Below are 25747 nucleotides of genomic sequence, written 5' to 3' on the forward strand. Positions count from 1 at the left end.
AATTTTTCCTGAAACCTATATGTTAGTTATGTTACTGATAACGCTAAGCGTATGCTTGGTTATCTTGAACGTTATTTTTTCTGCATCCATCATCGTATTAATTTTTTTTATAAAACATTAGTGCAGCCTCCATTTAAGATTCTACCTGCAGTAATGACTAAATTGAATTAATTCAGAACAGACCCGCCCGGTCTATTCTTGCTAACTATAAGCGCACTGCTAATGGGACATCAATGAAAAACACTTCGTTTCTGCCCAGCCTGGTATATTGTCGCAAAATTTCTGGTATATTTTCACAATATTTTTATCACAGCACAGTACTCAGAAATCAAATGATAACCCCACCATTTTTTTCCCCACACATCTAGACCACCGTCGCAAACTAGGCGCACCATTTCGCCATTTTAACGAATATTTGCCATCTGTTATTCCTTTCTCATGAATGAAATGAACTACCCAGCTGCATTACTCAGATGAATTTTTTATTCCGTTCCAGTGTTCCAAACTATGCATTCCACGCTGTTTAAATATTTTGTATTTTCCACGATAACCTTTGTGTGTCCTCTCACCACTCCCCTCTGTAATTCCTCTGGCCCTGATGGTGAACTATAGCTTCCGATAACAAGGAACTATGACTCTAAGCAGCAAGGTTTCTGAAGAGTCGTTACTCTGGAGCGTAGCTCTGCTTAAACACTTGTTAGACTGACACCCTCAACTGGGGTTAGGTGTAACTGAAACCAAACGCAACTGCGGTTAAGTGTGCCCTTGTAACTACGATAATAGTGGTTTAGCTAGTGATGATATTCGAAATATGTGTATAGGCGCCGTGTGTCCTTCATCGGCAGCCGACGTCAAAATGGCGCAAGCGGCTGACACTGTTACTCCCTATACGGTATCCCCTCAGCGTATAACACATTCCCTGTCGGGATGAAGGGATATATGGATGACTACGGTTGAACGTTTTGAATCGGACGGCCGGGATGTTGTGCCACCTAGCTGGCCAATCATGTTAATCTCAGCAACAATGCGTTATATGCGCTACGCGTCAAGTATACCAGTCTCATGTCACCCACTGGAAATCGTGGAGGGTATCTTTATATCCTCGACGTGCAAAACTCTCTCCTGGCGTTGCCATAATTTGAAGGGGACACTGATTCCAAAGGCTGGCTTGCAATTCTTCCTGCTTCACTGTGGCGCACCTCGCCAGATCAAAGCAGAGTTCCTGTATAGGCTCCCTACGGGAGTCAGAGTTGCGCATTTGTTTTCCCCGCGTCGCCACGCCGCTATTCGCCGAAATCCATCACGTGAGGAGCAAAGCATCCGTTGGCGTGCAAGAAAGCCACCTTTACGGTCGCTCCGCCGACGTTTCTCTTGCCCCGGCGTATGTTTCCCTGCTTTCCGCCTCCTTTTCCTCCTCTCCTGTTTTCCACGCGCGGCGGCGCGCGCGGCGCCGCTATTCGCCAAATTTAGTCACGTGAGGAGCAAAGCATCCAGCTCGTGCGGGAAAGCCGGCGCTACGGCCACGCGCCGAGGCTGAATGCGCAACTCTGCTACCGTAGGTAGCCATACAGGTACTCTAGATCAAAGTAGGGAGCCTAAATGTCCTTCTGTTTAGGGTGATAGCATTTGTTGCGGGACCCAATGCTGACGGCACCTGCTCACAGGAAAGATGCAAAGAAATAGCCGGTAACAACATGCAGCCATAGCACTGTCAATGCCACTAGCTTGCATCCTAAATGTTATTTCAAGCGCTTTAGAACAAAAAAGGAAATAGAAAAGAAGCGTCGCAGACAAAAGTGGGCAGATGTCATCACTCTAAGCACAGCACACATAAAAGCACCCTAGGGCAGTGTCAAACCCTTGGCTAAAAAATTCGCGCTTCACGTTTCTTCTAAGGGCCAACAAACGTTTTTTTGGTGGGAACGCGAAAGACGCGTGGCACGAGTGTGCACTGCGGAGCCATTGGCTTCCTAGATGGGCTGATTTCATTGTCGCGCCACCATTTGGTTGAAGGGCCGCACGAGGTACAGACAGAAGTGGACTTGAAGGGGGAGGGGGACGCACCCCGCCCCCCTAATCCTAACTCTACTCCTAAGGGCAACTTGTTCCATGAAAAGAAAAAAAAAACAAAAAAACAATACGCCACTTTTCGTTGAAAAAACCTGTTTTTTTTTGTTTTTGTTTTTTGCTTTTTGTGAAATGGTTAACATTGGGTCACCAAATAGATCTGGCCAACGCTTCGCCCGTGACGTCATCTCTTTCTGCATACCACCCCTTCCTCCCAAAACATAACCTCTATATGTGCTTCTAGGCACGGGCCTCGTGTTTCGCCGCACTTGACGCTACTTGCAAGACCAAAACGGTAACATCAAGGGGTTCATCGATCAGGGTAGAGTAACTGAATATGCTCATTTTACGTAGTGTCACACTCATCTCCCTTTCTCAATTCAACTTTGGTGGGATGTAGAGCAACTCCTAACTCACAAAGCGTAATGCTGAATTCACGAAGCCACCTAAAAAAGGTCAAGGCAGATGCGACACTCTAGTCGTTGACAGGAATCCAGTAGATGGTCGGCGTCCAGCACTGACTCGTAACTTTCCGCCGGGCTTTGGCTGAATACGCAACCAAGCTAAGGCAGACAGCTCGCTTTCGAGACGAAACATCCGCGCGATTCTTAAAAAAAGGCCGAATCGAGCGCCGCGTTTGGCTGAGACTCGTGTTCGATCAGTGACGACGGGCGTCCCAGCCAATACTCGCGCCGAAGCTTTCGAACGGCTTCAGGGCAACCCAGCGGTCCCTCGAACGAGATCGCTAACCACCGGCACGATGCGCATAGAGCAACAGCGCGGCAAGTAGATCGCCGTTCGGACTGATAACATCGCATCCAATGTCCCCCTCCAAGTTTCGATCTCCGCGGCGGGAAAGGGGAAGGGGGCATGCCCCCGTGACCTCCTCTCCCGTGCCCCGGCGGATGCCCTCGCGTGGGGGAGCCCTGCGCAGAAAGGGGGCTCCTAAGCGCCCCATTGGGGCGTCATTAGTCCAGACCTTCGCGTCCGAACCGAAACCTAATAAGGGTAATAGGCCCTAATTTGCGGAGGGGGGTGGGCCAACTTCCGAGCAGGCTTCGGGGGCCGTCGTCGCCGGTTCTCCGGCCACTGCTGCGGTGCGCCGCGGTCGGCGGAAGTTGTCCGCACTGGAATTCCTGCCGGGCACGGCGGCGGGGCCTCTCTGCCGCGGCTAAGGACATCGCGAACCTTTCAAGGGCCGAGTTCGATCATGTTTGACTTCTTTCCTACTTCTAACGTGAAGCTCGACTAAAATTTCGACTTCAGTTAGACTCAATTGCTACTCTTTCGACTTCTGTGCGAATGCTGGATAATTAAAGTACGGGCTACGCCACATTGAGGAAGCAAAGTGCGATATTAATAGGGCATAGTGTTTCATTGTTTCACACTTCATGATCCCCGACGGCATAACAGACGCCGGGCGTGAGTTGTTATCTCGGCGTTCCACGGTTCGGGGCTCGAACGGCGCCATGACCGAGCAGAAATAACGTGCTCGGGAGTCACCCTGCGTGTTCTGAGCAGTCAGATACTACCGCATTAGAGGTGCGCATCTTTTGTTTTGGGCCAAGGTCGGTGATCGTTTTATAAAATATCAAATAAGCAATTTATATACTATACGTTCCCCGAGGTTCAAAGCTTTTACGCGGAAGTCGGGCAACCCTGTCCAGAAATCGACCTTCATCAAACTTCACTTAAAGTTCGAAAGTTCGCCGAACCTGTTGAACCCCCGTTTCGACCAATTTCGTGAGCTGCGGCCGTCCTTTATCGGGTCGGGCTCTGCTCGTCGCGCGCCGAGCGAGAGCTGTTAGTGGGAATAACAGGCGCCCGAGAGATCATTGGCTCGTAATTGGCCACGCCGCGCCTAGTTTGACGCGTCAATATGCCCGTGCGTTTTCCGTCCGCGTAAAGACGCGCAATTCAAAAAGGTAGTCTGTAATCAGACACCGAGGGGGTCTGTTTAGCTCGAAAAGGTCGTTATTTTACCAAACTTCGAAGCCCACTTATTATTGCTGGACATATTACCATATCGTTCGGTTTTCCATCTCCCGGGCTAGCGGATTCTGCAGCATTCGTGGCTATATTCGCGCTGCAAATTACGTGCGGGGCACTTTGATTCGGTACAAATTTTTACTTCTTTATAAAATGGAGATTCATAGGCGTTGTCGTGTTTTTCTATGTTCAAGCTATTAGTGAAAACCCGCGACTCAACTAGCGACAAACGCTCCAGACGAAAACTCACCCCATCGGCACCGTCGTCCGACGTCCCCTGCCTGCTGATCTCTGTGGTGCCGGCGCAGTACTCGCAAAATGACGCTTAATATTGCGCGCGTTTCCATTCGAGCTATACATGACGGTTCACATCGCATTTCGCATGTTCGTTCCATTCGCAAGTGCAAACGGCCACGGTTTCATCTAGGCGCTGCCATGACATCGGTACACTATACTAAATAAAACCCCTCTCACAGGTCTTTCTTTTTTTCTTTTGCAGTGTGGTAGACATTAAGCCTAGAGGGATTCATCACCAAGATCCTAGGTCATCAGCTACTCGTACCATTTCTCGAAAGGTGTTCACCATCGGCAAAAAATAAACCATAGAATTTGTGCGATCAAAATGAAATGGACCTTGTAAACATATAAATAAAACTGCGCAAACGAGCACAAGGACAAGTAGAAGACTACATGTTAGAATCTTCTTCTTTATAACCTTGTACTCTTAAGTTGATGTGTTTTAAGAAGGCGAAAAAGACAGGAACTCGTGAGTCAGCGCTGTGTCTGTGTCCCTTCTTCTACTTGTCCTTGTGTTCATTTGTGCTGTTTTATTTATATGTTTGCAATACACTACCGACTACCCCACCTCTAAACATTAAACGGACCTGTCACACAGGTTCAAGTCAACTGCATGCAAACCATGCGATCCGCAGCCCTATGTTATGCTCGGAGCCATAAGAAGAAAAAAAAAAAAGCGAGCGCAACCAGCTGGATTAATCATGGATTACCGTCTAAGATCGCCTGCGGTAGCACGCAACTGTCCGTGGCGAGTGATACTTAGTGCAACGTACTTAGTCCAGCATAAATAATACGCAGGCCACAGCTTGCGGCAAGCCATACTTAGCCCACTCTACGTAGCCCGCAGGTGACTGTCGACGGAGAATCATACTCAATCCCGCATACTTAATCTGCAGGCGACCTTCGGCGGAGGGTCATAATTCGGGAGTATTAGGAAACCGTTTTTGCCCATCCGATAGAGTACGATGGGCCCTGCGGCGCAAACTGCGCGTGTGCGAATCTTCTACGGTAGCGCATGCGCAGTTTGTACCGGAGTTCCCGCCGTACCCTATCGGATGTGCAAAAATGGTTCACTAAAACCATCTATTAATTCAGGATACATAGTCGGCAGGCGACGATCGGCGAGCGAAGCCGGCTCCTAAATGCCGAAGCGTAACTCTTCCTTGGACTCATGGCATCAAGGGGTGGCCCATCACGTAGCAGGATATCGCCATGCGCGTATGACGTCACAACTTTCGCCAGCCGGCGTGAAATGCGCAATAAGCTTCCTCACATCGTGGTTACTTCAAGCGACCACGAGGGTTTCCTCAAAACGGAGAGCACTGCGAATTCGAGGCGTTAAACGCACCCGCGTAAGAAGCACCCATGGACACCTTCTCATCAAGGTATGCTCGTGAAACACTCGTCCTCCGAATATAGTTGAGCGAGTCTCGATCATTCTGATGAAACCGTAGAACACAAGTGGATGTAGTGTGGGCAGCACATCCGACACCACTCAAAACTCGCCGGAACTAACCATAGAAATCGTTACGTACATATATTGCGCGAAAATACATTCTGTGCTCCCCGGGTATATCAAAATGACCGACAAGGTTGTTTTTTTTGTTTTTTTTTTCAAAACTTTTTGTTTGGGTATTTGTGGTATCCGAGCATGTGACTATGGCTGTGTTCCAAAATTTACTCGATCCGACTCCGGAGTAAAAGTTTCGTACCGTGGCGTTCCAAAACTTACTCGAGCTTACTCGATGACGTCAGAACTCGCGTTCTAGAAGCGGGTTGTTTACTCCGGAGTAATTACTCGCGCTACCCACCTCAATCGGGGGGTAAAGTTGGATCAAATCGAGTAAATCCGTCACGTGATCTGTTCGTCGTCTGCTTTCTGCGCCGACAGCCGTCAAAGCTCGCTTGCTCCGTTGGTTTTGGTGGCGGACGTTCGAAATGACAAAGAATTAGGTGCAGCATGTGTGGTTATTGCGATTTGCTGTTGTCAGCGCAGGAATTGACTGCATTACATCCAGACCGTCCACCTTCCCCGGGAACGTGTACTTGTTATTATCTGAGTGCGAGCGTAAACAGGAGCTTCTCTGCATCCTCGTCCTCGGCGTTGGAGGAATGCCGTATTCTCACGTTCAAGGCCGAAAATGTTTGAGCTCGGTATAAGATAATGTAGTATTTTTGTTTCCTCCAGAGTGTGTGTAATGAGAGGATAACGTTTGTAAAGAAGTGAAGGCTTCGAAAATTTCACTGTAATCACATTCGCGTCAAAGCGAACGTGAGTTTCATATCATTCTGGAGAAAGCACCGTCGCGCTGTACCGCTACACCGTGTGAAATATATTCCTGCAAAACATAATCGGTGCAAATTACAATGCGTGGAATATATGCGTTTAGGGCACCGTGACTAGAATTGCAGCGATCACGCTGATTAATAAAACACTTTTTTTTTATGTCTAGCTGTAAGGAGTAAGTAATTTTGATCTCAATATACAGCTCAAAACGAAGGTGAGTAAAAGGAGCAGGTGGATCTACCTCAAAAAACACCGCGTCGTCATTAATATTACCGTTCTTCGGGTGCTTTCTCCATAATCAAAAGGATCGTCTGCTATTTTCTGCCATCGCTGCTGTGTTTTCTTTTTGCCGTCGCCCAAGACGAAGCCAATCCGCGTAGAATCCAGGTGATTATCCTGGCCGTTCCAAAATCGAGTCGCGGATCATTTACTCGCGATGTCACGTGGTATTACCCGCTGACGTAGGAGGCAGGTTACTCGGGTAAGATTTGGAACATAGCCACAGAGTCATCATGTGCCGCTTCTGCTCTTGAAAAGCGTTCCAAGCGGCAGACGATGAGAAAAATGAATTACAGATATCTTGAAGAGGTGTGTTCGCCTTCGAGAAACTGTCACTTGCCGTGACTCGATGAGAGAAGTTCGGTTGAATATGCTAAACGGAACGTATAGCAAAATGATATGCAATTTTCGCTGCATACGATCTCTACAGATGTTTCGTAATTTGGTGGTGTCGTATGTTCCCATGGGACTTGCATAAATTACTCTAGAAGAGAGAGCCAACACGATTTTACATTTTAACTTTGTTTGAAATGTGCGTTCTATGTATATTTATTTGTTTGATTTATACGTTTCTTATACCACACAATATAAGCATAAATTGTCGCATATAGAAACATTACAACTTGCCAAAAAAAAAAGTATCTCCATCCTGGAATGTGAGGCACGGTGGAGTGAGATCCAACCGGAACCTACATATCAGAAAGGGCGATAGACACTGGCAGTCAGTGTGCATAAGGTTATAGTAAAATAAATATTATTAAATCTGATATGAATGATGTGGTGTTTGTACAAAGCATATTGTAAGCACTAACACGTCAGAATGATTGAATAGGAAGAGGAAAAAGGATGCACAGTAAAACATACTGTCTTGTAAAAAACGCATACCCCCCCCCCCCCCAAAAATGATTTATATAGACTATATACTTTTTTGTTTGCACAGCTTACACATAGCAGTTGTATCAGTGACAAAACGTTTATGCTTGTTCAACAACGTCTGAAGGACAAGCAAAATGCTAGAGAGAAAAGAGAGCCCATTTTGCCATAAAAAAAGCAAGGTACAAAATGGAGTTTGAGAGAAGTGCCGAAAAACCCTGAGACAAAGAAGGGTTTGGATTTGGGCTAGTTGGTTGAACATGTTTAGTTGTTAAAAGCGCTAAAAACGACGGACGAGTAGGAGAGACACACACCACAGAGCGCTACTTGCAACTGGTTTATTATTGGAAAAACCACACGTACCGCGAAACCAACAGGACACACATCCGATTCAGTTCCAACCGCAGCTAATCACATTTCTTACTCTTACACCACGCATGATCGTAAAAACGATAACTCCGATTCAAACAGGGCTATCGATGGGGCACTTACACACGTACCCTCGTCACACTCGCAAATAAAAAACGCTTCCGTTATCTCCCTTGTCTTTCTATTTTTGTTTCGTGCCAAGATGACGGTGTTGTCTTAATAGGGTAAACACTCCCACCTACTGCAATGCACTGAGAGATTGCCAGAGGGGCTGACCTCAATGACAGGGCATGTTTTCTCAGTCTTTCGTTCACGCATCGCCCCGTTTAGCCTGGGACGCCGACAGGCTAAACGACGCAAGGCAATCCTGCACCCAGTCTCAGTTCACGCGTCTTCTCGGCGCGTTTATGAAACCTCAGGATGCACCCACTGACCGAAACTATCCACTTCATTGCACAAATAACGAGATTGTGTCTCGTGTATTTTTTTAGCCCCTTTTCCACATAAATAGTAAGGTATTTTCGCTTCCAGAAAAAAGTACCTCGAACACAAAGGATCGTCTTTTCTTTGGACAAGTAAAGTACATTTTAGTAGTCACACGAGAACGGAGCCAACTGGGAAGATCACAAAAGATCGTGCCATACCAGCAGAGCTAGACGCCATGCATGCCAGCCACTTGTGAACCGGAATAAAACATCCGTTCCCGTATGCCCCCAAAGGATACCAGAACTAGTGCTCAAGCGCAAAACAGGACCGTATGTGCTGGGCTCTGCTAAAATAAGGTAAGCAGCCTGAAGAAACAGGTCAATTACGCCGTAGTAGAAAAAACAAAAACAGGAAGAAACGTTTTGAGACAAAAATTACCGTATTCTCCATAAGAGCGGCTATTGATGAGCCAGTTGCTCTAAAGTGGCAGCGAAGCCGACACGCGGCTCCGTGCTGCACCCGCGCGAAAAAGGATCCCAGGAATCGAGTACCGGGAAGGCGGTCATTTTTCACCGCGCTCCGCCGCCTTCACCCCCGAAGAGAGTTCGAGAGGCAGCCCCGGGGCCATCACTGACAAATGGTCACCGACGCCAGAGCGGGCCATTACGGGAGCAGCGCGCAACGGTTCCTCGGTCCGCACCATGGCCGCCTCTGCCGTCGCCTCCCGTCTTTGTTTTCCCGACCTAAAGAGGCATCGCGTGCTTTCCCCTCCGCTCCGCCCGGGGCGTTCACCGATCTCACGTGGAAACTGCGCGATTAGCATAATCGCTTTTCCCGGTGCCTCCGCGAGCCACGCAGGGTTCGGGTCCCGAGCTTGCCTAATGAGGGCACATCCGATTGGTCGACTTGCCGCCGCCGGCTGTTCCCGCACTGAAGACGGGGGACCAAAACTTTCTCTCGCGTCGTCTTCGCAACGGGCTGTTTTATGAGCCAGCCGCACTACGGAAGAAATGTCTAAACATGTCCCACGCTACGTTAGTCCGCTTTCCACTGTCAGGGCTTTCGAAGCTTAGATAGCGTCGAAAACGACCTAACGGGCGAATTGAGGCTTCTGACGTCACGGCGATGTGGTGGCGCTGGAGCGGGACGCGCTAACACCTTTTAAAGTCACGAGGGAGTTGCGGTAGATTGTTTTTCTCCTCCGCTACGGTATCCGTAAAGAAAACGCCGCAGCTGCGCATGCGCGCCGCCAGCCTTGTCTACATCTTTCAAGGTCTTGTGGCGAATTACGGAGCGCTATCCGGGTGCTTAGCGGGCTGCGGAAACGGTCTACTAAAACTCCCTACTAAAAACATGTTTTAGTATTTGATATAAGGGCAAATGCAAACACTGCGTTTGCCTTAGCGTTGCGTGCTTCGCACTGCCCAAGCACCACACGCACGCAACGCAGCAAGCTATGCGTGCCCATGCTCGCTATCAATGGTTGCGTGCGTAAACAGCGGACGTCTCCGGGCCCTTGTGCATGCATCTGTCAGGCGCGGGACAGCGCGAGTCTTCCAAACATTGAAAATGTGTACCATACCTTAAAATGCTCGCCGCACACTTATGAAAGAAAACATAACACGTATAGATTGACACGCGGGCTTGACGTCACGGAGCTGCGGCGGCGCTGCGATCGCGCCGGAGCCGTGTGGTGTGGGCGAAAGTGCGCACGTTTTGCATGGCCGTCATAGTATTTCAGCATGCCGCGAGCTGTGTAGCCGTTATTTGTACCGAAACGTGCAGCAAAAGTAGCGGGGTGAGTTTCCCCAAGTTCCCGGCTGACTCTGAAAGACGCAGAAGGTGGATAATATCCGTGGATCGAAAATAACAGTCGCTTCGCGCGGACGACCGTTCGTGCGGCAAGAACTTTCTTGAACGCAAGTGTGGCTTTCATTTCAATCTCCGTCCTAAGGCTTGCTTATCTGCCGGAAAAACGTCGTCTGATCGAGACCTCCGGGATTTTGTTCCCACAGTGTTCGCGCACAAAGCACGGGTCAAGCGCTCGTCGGAGCCTCGCTACGCCCGTGCTACCCAGCAGAAGGGGTCGGCGACAGAACGGCAGTGTTGTACACTCTTAGAAAAAAGGGTATGGATAGTCCTCCCTTAGGGGAGGAACGGTCTTGTAACCTATGTTCCTTTAGAAAGGGAGAAACGTTCGTCCCTGAAGCAAGGGAGCAAAGTTCCCCCGTCGCTTGCATCTCAATATGGCGGCCCCGAATCGAGCAAATCGAGCCCAATAAGACTTGACGAGGACGCTACGTCTCTTGTACGGGACGAGAGCAGCAGCAAATAAAAGCGTAACACGAGCTTTCCGCAAACTGTGTTTATTTCCGAAGCCAGATTCCCCCCACAGGTACAGAAACTTGCGTTTCGAAAGCAGTTACTCATTCTTCTCGTCGACAGCACTGCGATGTTAAACGGAGACAGCCGATACCCAGTTACTTCGCGCACTTTGCGTCTTACCTTTGGTGTTCCTCGAGTCACAATTCCTTCGTCAACCGCATATCCCAGAGAAGGGCAAACTCAATCCGCGAAACCAAAAGCCGCTCTCGAAAGAACAAGCTCGAAGCCGCTTTTTATCGCTGTGGCGTGAAAAGTTAAATCGCTAGCCACCAGATGGCGGGGTCAAGCAGAGTAATTGCAAGTAGCTAGGCTAGGTGGCGCTAGGTACCGCCCAATTCATGTTCTACAAAAAAAAGAATTTGCTCTTCTTAGGCCACTATACTGCGCTCAGGGATCCTCTACTATACACAGTATACACACATTACAAGCATCAGGTGAACCAGGTGAAGATACATGGAGCACATACAACACGGCACACACAAAGGTCGACACAACGGAACACCACAATCACCCGAACACTACACCCGTGCTCTGCGTTTCCGTCTTTTATACTGGTAGTTTTGAACGCACGGAACTTTTCGGTGACTCCCTAAGCAATAAAAAATATTCCCAGCATGTTGATTTTTTCCCAGCAACGTCGTACCTCTGAGAGTATTTTGAATCGCTCAGGGGATGAATCTCTTAATAAAAAGTAAACGTTCGATCATGCCGTAATTATTTGAAAGCCAATAAACCAAGCCGCTCCAATGCGGTTCGAAGCCATGAGTTTGTTTCCCCACACGGCACGTCGTAGCCTGTATTTCTATTGTTTTTTCTATGTGTGCTGTTCGCGCAAAGCTGCAATTGCTGTCTTGAATTAATCTCTGTAGAGCGGATATTCACTCAGCTGGAAGTGATGCTTCATGGGCTGAGAAATCGCTTCTTGATCAACTTGAAAACAGTCAAAGCCGCGACTTGCGGCAGGTGTTAAGAGTACGGAGCTACGCCGTGGCGAGCCCGAAAACTTCTAGCGCTCATCCCAGCGCGCCACTTGGAGGGCAGTTTCTCCAGGAACCATATTATATTTAAACAGCAAAATAAGGGGTAGCCTTTTTTTTTAGATTTTACCTACTATGGTTTTTTAATGCCGAAATTCCATACTGTAAATATACGTACTTTCCGTCATGATTTCGTACTGTTCAGTCCTTGCCCCAGAGCGCAATCGCTCTCGGGGACGAGAAATTCTGACAGTCACATTGGCCACTGTACGATAGGAGTTACTACTGTTCAGACCAGCGTTCCAACATGACTATCCGCACGTTGATCGATTGCACGTAATCCCTCAAGTGGTATTAAAACTTTTTAATGTAAACCCGAATGTCAACCTACCACTCCCCGCCCCTCCGACACGGCCCGACCAGCGGCATCAATGCCCAACAGTGTACGATCTCATCTTCTTGTTACACCACTGATACGCGAACACATGGTCACATCGGCGATAATTCCAGTCTTCTGTTCACAACCCAATACTGCCATCACGATGTTGCAGCTATGTTGCTGACACGCACAAACACAGAACCACGTTGAACGCCGGTTGCACTCGGGCATCGGAAAACAGAACCGAACACGGGACGGAAGGCACCGTAGCAGCCGGCAGCAAAACCTGCCTGTCTTGGACGCAGTTCCTGCGGTTTCCATAACGTCGAAAACGTCGACACAGTTCCGCGTGGTTTCGCTACTGTAGTTCCGCGCCGCGCGAGTCCCGCAATCCCCGCATACCGGAGACGGCCATCCCCCAGTGTACGTGACGCTGCTGGCACTGCTCCGGAACTTCGCCGTTTCTAGCGGCTTCGTTTGCTCGTTTGATAAAATTAGTGGTAAAAACGTCAATGCAACCGAAATGTTCTGCACGTTTGGACTAGAAGACGGAATTACAGGCGGCCTTCGCTGCCACTTAATTTTAATCAACTCGACATTAATTTATAAAACAACGTGCGCGACGTGCTCGAAAAACGAAACCGAAAGAAGATGAGTCGGTAGGGCGAAAGCTTTCTCCCGTCTGCCTGGAGAAGGAGAAAAACGTTTTGTTCCTCCCCTTTTCTCGTGTCCGCTTGGGGGCTCGTCAGTAGAAGGGAGGAAGACGCGCCGTTGCTACTTTTTTCCTCCATTTTTTCTTAGAGTGTAGGCGCTACCGAAAAAAAGTAACGAAATACGTTACTCCCGACTTGCGAATAAAATGAACGCGTTACCTCCCTACTTACCTAAAAATAAAAGGAACGGGTTACCGATAAAAAGTAACGCACGTTGCTTCTGCATCACTTATTAAATTATGAACAGACGCACCAGCGTACGGGCTTCCGCCTTTCTGTTTCGCCTCGCACGTCCGCAGAAAAACACCTGCTTGTGCAAATAAAGATTAATATTATTATTATTATTATTTAACCCTTTTTACTGTTTGGACAATACAGGTATGGCTAAACACATGTATCAAGAAACATTATATTTAAGCAGAAACTGAAGATAATTACTTTACCTCTTTTTAAAGTTTCACCTAAATACTCACGAGAAAAAAACGGAAAGAAAAACGCAGAAAACTCCGAAATTCACATGGCTTGACGCCTAAAAACACGGAAAAATTGAAGTGTAATTTCTTTAAGACTTGGGAAGCAGTAATGAGTAACGTAAGTACGTTACTTGAAATAGTAACGTAAGTATGTTGCCCGTTACTGTCTCGAAAAAGTAACGAGTAGGTTACTACGTCACTGAAAAAAGTAACGCGTTCCTGCTAACGCCGTTACTTGTAACGTGTTACCGCCAAGACTGCAGAATGGACAAAGTGTTACTGCTTGTCATGCCTTGTGGTCAGGAGTGTAGGAAAAATATACCTTGACTCGAAGACGCTGTGTGTATTTAATCAATTAATAAATACACTCCCGTATACCCACAGTCTGCTGATCCCGCTGGCAGTGCGGAAACCGGCTCGAAGTAATCGTAGGCCTCGAGAGACTTGTACGCCTGCACCGTGTCGGCCGTGAACTGACTTAGCGAAAAAACTAAATAAACGACGACGTGAGCCATCGACGTCGGTGGCAGAAACTTCACGTCGGAACTCCAGCAGATCTTGTTTGCGGCGTACCGATCCTCGAAGGCAACTCCGTCCAGACACAGTTTGTTTCGATACCGCTGCCGTTCAGGCTCGGGTAGTGAGCTCAAAGAGTCGGGCACAGCATACGACATACGTTGTCAAGAAATACGACGCAGAAATAAAGCTAAAAGCGTCCCTACAACGTCAACAGCGAGCGCACGCCACACAACGCAGTGGCGAAAACACAGAGAGCCGGGCTGCTTTTCCCACATAGCTTCCGCGCATGCGCTGCCTTCCTACCGTGTTGGTAAACAGAGCCGCTCCGCGTGTCGGTCTATACAGCATGCAGCCAAAACGAAATTCGCAAAGCTAAGGTCTTCTCAAAGGCGAGGTGTTTAAACCCAAGGCCGAGTCTTGGTCCCGGTGTGCGCGGACGCCGCATGCTGGCGCCTTGGAAGGGGGCGCTGTCAGCGTCTCGGGAAATGCATCGAACGAAAGCGCGACGGTTGCTACAGTTCGTGTGTTTTGTAGCTCTTGGTTGCATCTGCCTACTTAACCCCTGGGGTATTATTTTTCGGGGGTGCTATCAACGTGGCACTTTGGCTTTTTCTAAGCAACTGAGAAAATTTACACTCCACTAGCGCCAGGCGGTACAGATGAACCCACCTATCGTCAACATGCCTTTCGCATATATGGCGGAGTTTTCTTGGAGAGGCTCGTCCGCCCTGGGGATTACCCGGTCGCACATCTGAAACCCGTCGGGGTTTCTCGGTACTCGAAAAAGGGAAAGCTTATCCCCACACGACTTGTGACCTCTATAGCACCGCGGCAAGAAAAACAAACGCTGCGTCTTCTTCTTTTGCGTGGAAGGCACGCCATACCACAACGTGAAATCTGAATAAACAACGACGCGACCGTAAGCCTGGCAGCTTCAGGATTCGCAAATAAGGTGTTTTAGAAGGGTTCTAGAAGGTATGAGGTGTTCCAATAGACCCTATCGCGGAGAAACTGGACTGCTTACGGTACCCCTAGATACACCGCCAAATTTACCCCTAGAGGCATCAACGTGTGGAGGGACCCAATCGCCCTACGGACAAGGGCCGCGCTTTTCACACCTCCCCTTCTAGTACGCCCAAACGACGCCCGGGTTTCGCGGAGTCAGATTGGCTTGGCTGAATACCGACCTTGGATTTTTTGGGCCGTTTACACCGGCACATCAAGCGCCGCGTTATTAAAATTAGCTGTTGGTCCAGTTGGTCGTTTATTAATGAATTAGAGCGCGAAAGACTACGACCGGAGGGAACAACAGGACAGGCAGAGCGCTACTCAATTATTTTGTGCTTGTATCATGAAAGAGGCGTACAAAGTTAATCAATGCAATTAACAGTAAAAAAAAAATCAGTTTTTTTTTTTTTTGGTGTAGAAAGAAGAGCAGCGAAGCTGTACTATGGTGGGAATGAAGTAATGGCCGGCTCGAAAGGTTGCCGCCATCAATAACCACCGGCGGCAAACAGGCAACCGGCAAGCCCGTTGTCTGGTTGCCGTCGCCGCTAATAGATGGCGGTAGCTGCCCAAAATTTTGTGTCAAGATTTGTTTACCCATGGATACGATACTGGGGAAACTAAACCTTAACAACTCCGCTGTAAAAAAACAAAAAAAAAAACATTGGTGTGTTTGCATGTTTATCTAGTCTAGAAGTTAGCCTGGCTCAACTGGCGACTTGTCTCCCAGCTGTAGATGAGACATTTAGCCAGTGCAATAAAACCGCTAGTATGGGGTCTTTAACGTGCAACACGCAGTAGTGATACACGACCGCACGCCGGTACAATGCTGTGCGATCAAGGTTACTAGAGGGGGTCAGTGTGCGAATTCCCTTCCTGTGCGTGACGCCATTTCGTAGAGCGCGCGAGAGGTGACACTGAATTCGCCCTAACGTCAGAGACTAAGGTCGATTCTCGGCGGTCTCGAGCTCGTTGTTGTTAATCGTGTTTTCACTCGTGCCATCGCTGGTTCGTCCTAGGCTCGGGGGTGCACTTTTCTGGCGCCTGGAACTTTGAATCGGTCGCCAATTAATGAGCAAGCATTCCAATTTGCTGCGTTACAGGCTGTCGCATTGGGGTCGCCTCACAAGCATCGAAAAGTGACAAAAGTGGCCAAGTCCTGTTTTTCCAAATGTGACAATACAGATAAACCCGACGACGATGACTATGACCAAACAGACGCGCAGCGACGTTTCCGACATCTCTTCCATAATTTCAGGAACACAGTCACCAGTCGAAGGATGATCACTTGAAAGAACGCCTGAGGTTCACGTTATTTTCGACCAGCTTGCGCAGAAGTAATGTGTCGTTTCTGTGACGAGAACTGCCACATTTAGGAAAGTTACTCCCTTCGGTTGCCAGCACAGGAGGTAAGTTGGTGCCAAATGAAAGCTACGGGAGTCGAAGTACAATTCAGCCATAGCAATCAACCTGCAAAGAATTTCGAGTGTTCTTGAGCTACGTTAATTCCCTCAAAGTGTGTGCTGGATTTCCCTACCAATTATTTACAAACGTAACAACCTCAACAACAGCCGTTTGCAGTCGGCGATTTCTAAAACAAAAGATGAATTCGTAGCTCGAGATCAGTTGATAATTTCAAAAAACGATGCACGCTAGCGAAGGATTCGTAGCGGATCTGGTGGAGCCCGCAGCAGACCATGCAAGCGATGCAAGTGCAGCAGACGACGCGGGGAAAACCGATCTCACGGCAACGGCAGCGCCGCCGTTTCCCCTGCTACTTCGCGCACCTTCGGTGAAGGCTGCTTGAGTTCCTAAACTGACCTTCTCTAGTAACGCTGGATGCGGTGCGGTGCATCACTAAAAAGAAATTTGAAAAAAAAAAAAACGTGTTTGGTGTTAAATACGCGATAATGCACGACTGAAAGATCACCAGCAAAGCAGGAAATGAACATAATTAAAGTAAAAACAAGCTAACCAATGAACAGAAAAGTAAGGAGAGAGAAGAAAACAAATTTAAAATATCACAATGACCCGCTAGAATTTTTAGAAACGTTCTAGATAATGCTTATCTTTTTGAAACAGTGCTACTGAAGGTGTGCCTATGCACTTGTAACCTTGATTCATAATAGATTTTGCCTCATGAATCTTTCTGGACCCTTTGTCTTGGTAGCGCACGGGGATTCGGGTTTGAATAAACACGATGGTGCACGCACACTCCCTGGCATGAATGGCAGCGTGCCCGAATGGTGAAGATTGAAGAGATGGGGCATGTTCTTCTAGTTTCACATTAGCGCAACGGCCAGATGTTCTTGGGTTTGTCCAGAGCTCAGAGGACCACCTGTATATATATATATATATATATATATATATATATATATATAGATATATATATATATATTTTAAATTTGCAGCGATCCGCTTCAAGTTGTGAGATATGCATGTAACCACTGCTGCCCGGTTTTGTTTTTCAGCATTTCTTTTTATTTTTGAGCCAGGTATTGCTACGGACTTTAATACATCAAATACTAGGCAATTAGGATATCCAGAAGCTTGTAGTCGCTATACTTGTGTCTCAAAGCTTTTTTTTGGCTGTATGTTCCCAGGACTTCTGCAAGGCTGCTTTCAGGCAGCTTTGAGCGATTCCTCGTTTAATGATCTTAGAACTGGCCGAATGAAACGTAATAAGTTTCTACTTAGACCAAGGTAAGTATGTCCAACATGTACAGTTATCTCCAAAGAGAAGATGAAGGCCCAGAAATGGCACCCTCTTGTTAGTTGGTAGTTCATCTGTGAATATGAATCCCCTAGGTTCTTTTACGAAAGGAGTGTGGATGCTGTTGAACGCTGTTGAGTGAGGTTGGTCTATCTGTTATCTTATTTTGAGGGTGATATTTGAGTCGTTCATTGATGCACAATTAAAGCAAAACGCATTTATTCTTTTTCTTGTTCTTTTTTTTTTTGCCTTTTTCAGCGATGCATCTTATCGATTCACTTAATTTATTTTTTTCATGATACAAGTAGTACACAATCAGCTGTGGGTAGCGTTCTGTCCTGTCCCTTTGTTCCTTCCTGTCCTAGTCTGCCTTATAATTTGCTAATGACGCCAATACAGCTTGCGTATGAGTTTGCGTTCTGTTGTACTAAAATATCTTGTGTGACGCGCTCCACAGCGTTCCGCTGAGAGCATGCGAGCGCCATGCGCAGTGCTGACGCAAGGGCCTTTACCTACTTTGAAGCTCCCCATTCTAAGAAACACAGGGCGTGACCTATGAGGATCATGCTTGTCTCTGCGTGACCCGAGTAGCACCCAATGTTGTGCGAACATTTCCTGGATGTTCTGAATGTTGAAGGAACATTAAAACACAATTCGGGATGTTTTAGGAACGTTCGTGTGCGAACATTCCCTACAATGTAAGCTGCTCAACATTCTAGGAACGTTCCCTGGCGAACATTCGTACGCACAATGTTCTCGGAATGTTCCCCTTCGAACATTCATATGCGCAACATTCTTGGAACGTTCGCTTGCAAACATTCTTATATTTTTCGCAGGTGAAGCCAACTTTACGGAGCTCTCACGCAACCTGTGGTCCAAACACCATCCACTATATGCTACGTTGTGCCAAAAATGTGCAAATTAAGTGGAGTTTCTGGAAACTTAGCAAAAGGGATCAGTTTTATCTTACGTGAGTCTACTGAGGAGTGTGAAATCAGGTGTAGGAGAAAAGTAATGGTTTTTAAAACTTGATAATGAACTTGGCATTCACTGCGTATGTAGAGGGGCAGTTTTGAATGGACCAGATTTTTAGTATCTGGGCTTGAAACTTTTAAAAATGTATTTCCCAGTTGAAATACCACCTGAGCGGAACAGATGTTTTAAGGAGGCAAATCGCGAAGCAACGCCGCAGGAAGAAATGACCGGCTCGGCCCTTGACCTTGGCTTGCCGAGAGGTTTGGCAACGGGATGGGGGATTGTGACTCCACCATTGGCAACGGGCGGTAGCTTACGCCACATAGCCTAGCCTACAGTTTACACATCTCGATGCAGGCAGGAGTGTATAATGCAAAAAAAAGCTAACAACACTCCTTAAATTGTCGAAAAATAATTTTTAATGTGATAGCATTATTAAGTTACCCACAAATATGTGTGCTCTTTGGTATCTGGCCGTTTTCCGTATAAAGTAATATCTCGATCGAGAAAATCGCGACATCCTTGGATCACACTTGATCACATCAAAATGATTAGAAAAAAGAGTATTGCTCAAAAAATTTATTTTCTCGAGACACCCAGAGAATTCAGCATCCTTCAAAAGAGATCGAAATAAATTAAACTCTATACTAAACCACGCAAAAGCACAGTATCATGCAAACCTCTTCAGATATAAGTCGTAAAATTCTCCTGCTGTGATATGGAAATTTATAAATGAGGTTCTCCAGCGTGGCCCCCGTAGCGATAAAATGGGGGAGCTACTGATCAATGACCAAATGCTATCCGGTGTCCCACTGGCAGAATGCTTCAATTCCTACTTGGTAAATCTTGTTTCAAGCACATATAAGGAAGATGCTGTTAAATATATCACACAGAGCCCAAGCTCGTTCCTTTCTCTCAGTCCAACAAATGAATTTGAGGTGTACAAAATATTCATGCCACTCAAAAATGGTAACAGTCATGACACTAGCGATTTTCGAATGAAACCTGTCAAGCTTGTCATTGATGGGAATACACCGTACCTCGCACATATATTTAACCTCACCTTGGTTTGCGGTGAGTTCCCCGCAAACATGAAACTTGTAAAAGTTACTGTGATTCACAAAGGAGGTGATGTGAACCTAATGACCAACTATAGACCAATATCCATCCTGCCAATTTTTTTCTAAAGGACTAGAAACGCTTGTCAAAGCTCGCGTAAAAAGGTTTCTTTATCGACATAAGAAAAAATAACTGACGCCCAATTGGGTTTTAGTAAAGGAAGGTCGACACAGTCAGCGCTCTTGCTCCAGAAAGAAATAATTCTAAATAACATTCAAAACAAGCTTTTAACACTAGGTATTTGTATTGATTTTAGTAAGGCGTTTCACTGCCTCAATCATGAAATACTTCTTGATAAATTAGAGTGTTATGGAATACGTGGTCCAGCACTCTCACTCTTGGATTCCTATCTCTCCAATCGCCAGCAGTGTGGCAGCATCGACGGGCGATCTTCTTCTTTCAAAGCCGCAACCTGCGGCGTGCCTCAGGGTAGCATACTGGGCCAACGACGTGGTAAAGGTTAGTACTCTTGCGCAGTTTGCAATATATGCCGCCGAATTCTGCCTTTTTGTGTCGGGCGTAGACGCAGAAAGCTTAATTATTATGGGAAACGATATTCCCACGCAATTTGGCAGATGGTCTGAGGTAAATTGCCTTAACATTAATATAAACAAAACCAAGCCCCTCGTATTTCGGTCATTAATTACACACGTCTCCTTCACTACATCCCTTACCTTAAGTGGTACAATAATCGATATAGTTAAGCACCACAAAACGCTGAGCATAATTTTCTCTGAGCATATGTCATGGATCGCCATATTCATAATTTGGTCAGCAGGTTGTGCAGAGTCATTGGCGTTATTAGAAGATGCCGCTCAATGTTCCGTGTTTACATTAAACTCATAATTTATAACGCCCTTTTTCGGTCTCATATAAATTATTGTCACCTGGTGTGGCGCACAACAACAACTTTGAATTTAAACAGAATACTGTTACTTCAAAAAAAGATACTACGCATCATCGCGGATGTACACTACCTATATCAGACTAAACCGCTGTTCGAAAAATTCAAGATTATTGCTATTACAAATATGCGCGTGGATCGTCTTTTGTCCGCTTTCCTTTTCGGTACAAATGAATTCATAACATTTCTTTGGCGCACCTCGGACTTGAATAAAAAGGAAATCTCGATCAGTATACGCTGCTCTCAGATATGGTATGTTCCTCATTTCCGAACGAATCAAGCTTTACAATCCCTTCGCCGTATGGTACCTTCCCTACTCAACAAGTACCATCTAGAAGACATAGATATATGCTCTGTGACTAGAGCTGAATTGTATCAGTGTTTTATCTAACGCAGATGTCTCTGTATGACATTTTTCTTTTTCTCGCTTTTGCATAATATGCTTGGTGCCGAACGTTCCTGCGCTCTCACATGTTTATTCTGTTCATTGTTACCTAAGTACATGCCTAGTTGGTAAGAAAAAGTCTGTATGATGTATAACGAGTCTTTTCAATGTATAACACTTTTCAGCCAGATTGCTATGCTTGTTTTGCTTTAGGGCCCCAGACCCCGTCAAGTTACCATATGGTAGCTTTTTGTCTGGAGGCCCGCCAGAGTAAATTTCTGGAAATGAAGATTTCATTTCCTTTCATTTCATTTCAAATAATTTCCCTATAAATTTGGAGGAAAAAAGTTTTGCTAAATTTAGCGGAAAAATTGACGTCACGTGACTTACGCACCAATTCAGTTTGCCCGCTAAGTTTAGTGGAAACATCTGTGTCACGTGACCTATGCATCGATTCCGTTTCGCCGCTAAATTTAGCGGAAAAATTTACGTCGCCTGACCTATGCACTCATTCAGTTTTCCCGCTAAATTTAGCAAAAAATTTGACGTCATTAGGGAGTTTTCGTAGATCATTTTCGCCGTTCCACAACGTTCTCTGCAGCCCGCTGCGATACCCGGAACTGTACAGCCAAGGCCATCGGCGCGCAGGTGCAGTAGCGGCTTCCTCGTTGCGGAGGGCTTAGCGGAGGGGGAAACGCGGTCTACGAAAACTCCCTATAACCTATAACCAATTCAGTTCTCCAGCTAAATTTAGCGGGGAAACAATGAGCGTTAGTTCTTTGTCACCCAGACCGAACACCTGCTGTGTGTGCGACGATAAATTCTACCGCATTCACAGATAATAGCCCCTGTCGTGTAGTGGCCACCTGTGGTTTCTACATTTGTCATTATTATTTTCATTATGTTTACGTTTTCCGGACGCTCCCACTTACGCGCATTCACACGTATTTGTTTATATGCGCGCGTATGTGTTTACACCCTTTTTCAGACCACAATCTAAACGAAAGCCTATGTATGATCCAGGATAAATCCTATGATGGGCTTCATTGGGATCACAATAGATACGTTGTCCCAAGGACGTCCTCAGGACGTCCCATGTAGATCTATAACGTTTGGACAATTTGAGGCCATCCTGAGGATGTTTTATGTTTTCTGGGTAGGTATAAGAGCGTTGTTTAGAACGTCATTCAAACGCCGATTATTTCTTCCGGAGCCGCAGGCAGGAACCCCTGTACGGCAAGGGTCGTACCTGGAGCTGGCTGGCCGACGTCAGGTGCCTCTTGCTGCCGGGGGCCCTGAGGGAGCGCCGCGCCTCAGCCGTGGCCTTGGGCTCGGGCTGCGGGTGGTCGTGCACCCCCTTGGCCTGGAAGAAGACCGCCGTGTCCGTGTGTCGCCAGAAGTGGGTCACCGGGTAGCCGCAGTGGCCGCGGCATGCCAGCACCTCCAGCCGGCCCGGGCAGCGACGGTTCGGGCACGGCTTGCCTGCAACGCCGCGGTTGAACGCGCACTGTCAAAGGAACGTCGGTTCGCGCTCTGGTTTGCGCGATATTATTTTTTGGGCCAGATTCACCTAGTGCTACAAACAGGATAAAACCCAGTAATACCAACCCCCAAAAAAATCTGCAAAAGTCACCCCAAAAAACAGTAAAAACCGTTAGAATTAAGCCGTAAGTTCAGAATAGCATTGTTTCACTGTGTACTGCTGTAATCAATTTAAAGACGGTATATTATATAATATAATCCTTAGAACGGGAGCTTGCCTGTCTGTCTCGGAGTGCTTCGATGCATATAACTATGTGCATTCCTGGATATTGCTCCTACAAGGAATACCTGACGATGTGCATCTTCATAGTTTGATCCTTCGTGCACTATTTGGCGGCAGTTCAAAGCTTCAGTACACAGATTCACAAAGTTTGCACGAGGTTCTCTTTTTCAACTGATGTATCTGATTCGTCTGACGTCGCTTGGAACTTCCAGCAAAACGTCTCAAAACTTAGGAGCCCAAAGTCCCCACTTTTTTTTTTCACTCGGCTTATGCCATCCCTCAGAGTTCGAAAACGAACTGATGGGTTGACGTCAAAACAAGTTTAAAGCATGTTTCAATGTTTACCACTGTCATAGTTTAATGGCGTCGCAAGCGTAATAATTGTCACTGGTAACAATTTTCTTGAGAGAAAGCAAAAACATATCGACCCTTTGATCTAACTTCCCAGAGGAATTAATTTATTTATCATTGATAAATGGAAACTAGAGAAAACTTTAGACATTAAAAAAAAAACAAAAAAAAAAACCGCTAACATGACTGGAATGTTGCTAAAACTCCCGCCAAACGCAAAATGTCAATTACAGCCGCTAGACAAATAAGAGTACTGCTATGTTTATTGGGAAAATGAATAAAGTGGCAACACTGATGAGAACGGCGGGGCGTCTCTTTGGAATGGCGGCCTCCAACAGGCGCTCGTTGCCCCCTGCCGTGCTGGGGCACCGCTTGTACGCTCCAAGCTCACGGGACGCCGAAGCCTTGTCGGAGCTAGCGAGGGCACGTTGGAGGCGAGACAACCGAAAGGAACCCCCTATCGTTCTCATCTCGCCAGTGACTACTAACAACGTGGGCGATTAATAGCGTCCCACCGGTCTGCCTCTCATGATTGACCCAACGTCCGTTCTGAATTACATTTATTTTGAATGACTAAAATGTTGGCAACGTCTGACTTAACTTTGGTGAGTTTAAGATGGCACTTTCTCCGAGCTTCCTTTGTGATTTCTACACACACCATCGAGCTTGGTATTTGCCACTCATCATAGTAGCCAGGATGGAACCTCCTGACTGTGCAGCGATGCAAATCCTTGCAGTAGCGTCACGGAGAGGAATTATGAAAGGGTGCCACCGGAGGATCTCGGGGCTAATAGTTAAACTGACGCTACAAGCACGAGGATGTTCCCCTGAATGATACTGGCGGTCCACAAGTAAAGGCCCCTCCATACTTTTGCGACCGAGTAAGACCGAGTTAGACCAGATCGGCTTTTAAGCCTCTTGCGATCTCCTAGGACCAGCTCCGCTACATCGCATCCGGTCCTAAGAAGTCGCAAGAGGCTTAAAAACCGGTGTGGTCTCTCTCGGTCTTATTCGGTCGCAAGAGTGTGAACGGCGCTTAAGCGTGCACGGCAGGAACGCCGAAATCCCGTCTTGTAGCTTTTGCCTCGCTCGCGCTTAAAATGAAGCGGAGGTCTCACCCTTCTGTGTTTTCCCTTGGGGTCTTACATTTCTCGCTCTCTCTCTCTATGGAAAATGTATGTTAACGTCTATCTTTTGTTACGCAGCAAACTCAGCGGTGCTACCTAATGGATACCCTAGAGACTTTTAGTCTGCGTGTGTTATTAAATTTGCGTCCATACTCTCCTTCGCCATAGGAGTAAAGTAGTTATGGCTCAACATAAGCGAGAATTTCTTATATAGCACACATATATTGCAAACCCTACAGTTATATTTCTGGACCGGAAGTGTTTAAAGGCTATTTTCATACAAACCTTACTGCGCTTTAACTCTTACGCGAAAAAGCGGTTCGCTCTTTCTTCGGTCGTGGACGTCCGGTCCGGAACTAGACGTCAAATTTTGCAATGTCTACGAGATGGAGTCTCTGCGGTATCTGGAAAAGGAATTGCTTGTAACACTGTCAAAATGGTTTCACGCCACTGTTAAAGAAATTATTCGCAAGAAAATAAACAAAATATACATGCCAGTAATGTGCTAGGGACATCTGATATATGGTGCCGCTGGGTTAATACAGAAAACGCAGGTACATGCGCTGACCGCTGCTCGCCTTATCAGTGTTAAATATTTCAGCATAAAAGAACGATGTCTAATGGAACTAAATAGCACCGCCATAGCATCTTATTTATTTTCCTTTTGCCATTAAGTAATTTATTTGTTTAATGATTTACATATTTGGCAGTACTACAGGCCCCTCTAGGGCCAAGGCGGGTGTGGGTATACAAAAGAGAAGAGACGGTTAGAAGTGCGGTGTCTTCCGTAGAAAATCATTTAAATTAACAAATAAAGGAAATTGATTCAAACACGCATGTTTTTAAATAGGCGTACATTACGCTTTTAAAAAAAGTCATCTGGCAATGAACTGTAAACAATATCTCTTCGCAGGCAATTCCATCCGTTTATTCTATAAAATCAATTATTAACAAGACAAGGTTGCTGCGCTATAGTTCGAGGAGTCTACCGTGATAAAGTCGCGTAGTCCACCGTGAAACAAATTTGAGATAGCAAAAACCTGCATCTCCAAAGGTCCATGAGAGAGTAAATATTATAACTTGAATTCGAGTTGTTTCCCGCGTGTTTGTAGTGAGTCCTATTCAAGATAATTTAACATGTAAGTAGAGCTGTCTAGTTGGCGGTACGTGTTAGAAATAAAAAATGCTGCAAGCGGATTTAATTCGCCAGCTCCGCCGACTTCTTGTATGTATGGGTTCAAAAAGTACAGAGGCCTGCTTTCCCCTGAGACGCCAAGGAGTCCTCAGTGCGTAGGAGTGCAAATAGGCATTGTATGCGTCCTAACTCAGGCTTCTCCTTATTAGTGAATGTCACGCCAAAATATTCTACA

At 46.6% G+C, this 25747-nt stretch overlaps 1 protein-coding gene and 1 pseudogene across 1 annotated transcript in view; one reads left to right on the forward strand and one right to left on the reverse strand.

Moving 5' to 3' along the window:
- The first annotated feature begins 20541 nt into the window (after window positions 1–20541).
- On the forward strand, window positions 20542–21140 carry LOC121833470 (annotated as a pseudogene).
- A 1192-nt stretch (window positions 21141–22332) lies between these two features.
- The window catches only part of LOC121833539 (transcription factor glial cells missing-like), an 81130-nt gene continuing 77715 nt past the window's right edge, over window positions 22333–25747 (reverse strand). The window contains exon 4 of the mRNA XM_042286937.1: window positions 22333–22616. Coding sequence (XP_042142871.1) covers window positions 22333–22616 — 284 coding nt within the window. The remainder of the gene's footprint in view (window positions 22617–25747) is intronic.

Source organism: Ixodes scapularis, unplaced genomic scaffold, assembly GCF_016920785.2.
Source record: "Ixodes scapularis isolate PalLabHiFi unplaced genomic scaffold, ASM1692078v2 PGA_scaffold8__174_contigs__length_109621045, whole genome shotgun sequence".
NCBI lineage: Eukaryota > Metazoa > Arthropoda > Arachnida > Ixodida > Ixodidae > Ixodes > Ixodes scapularis.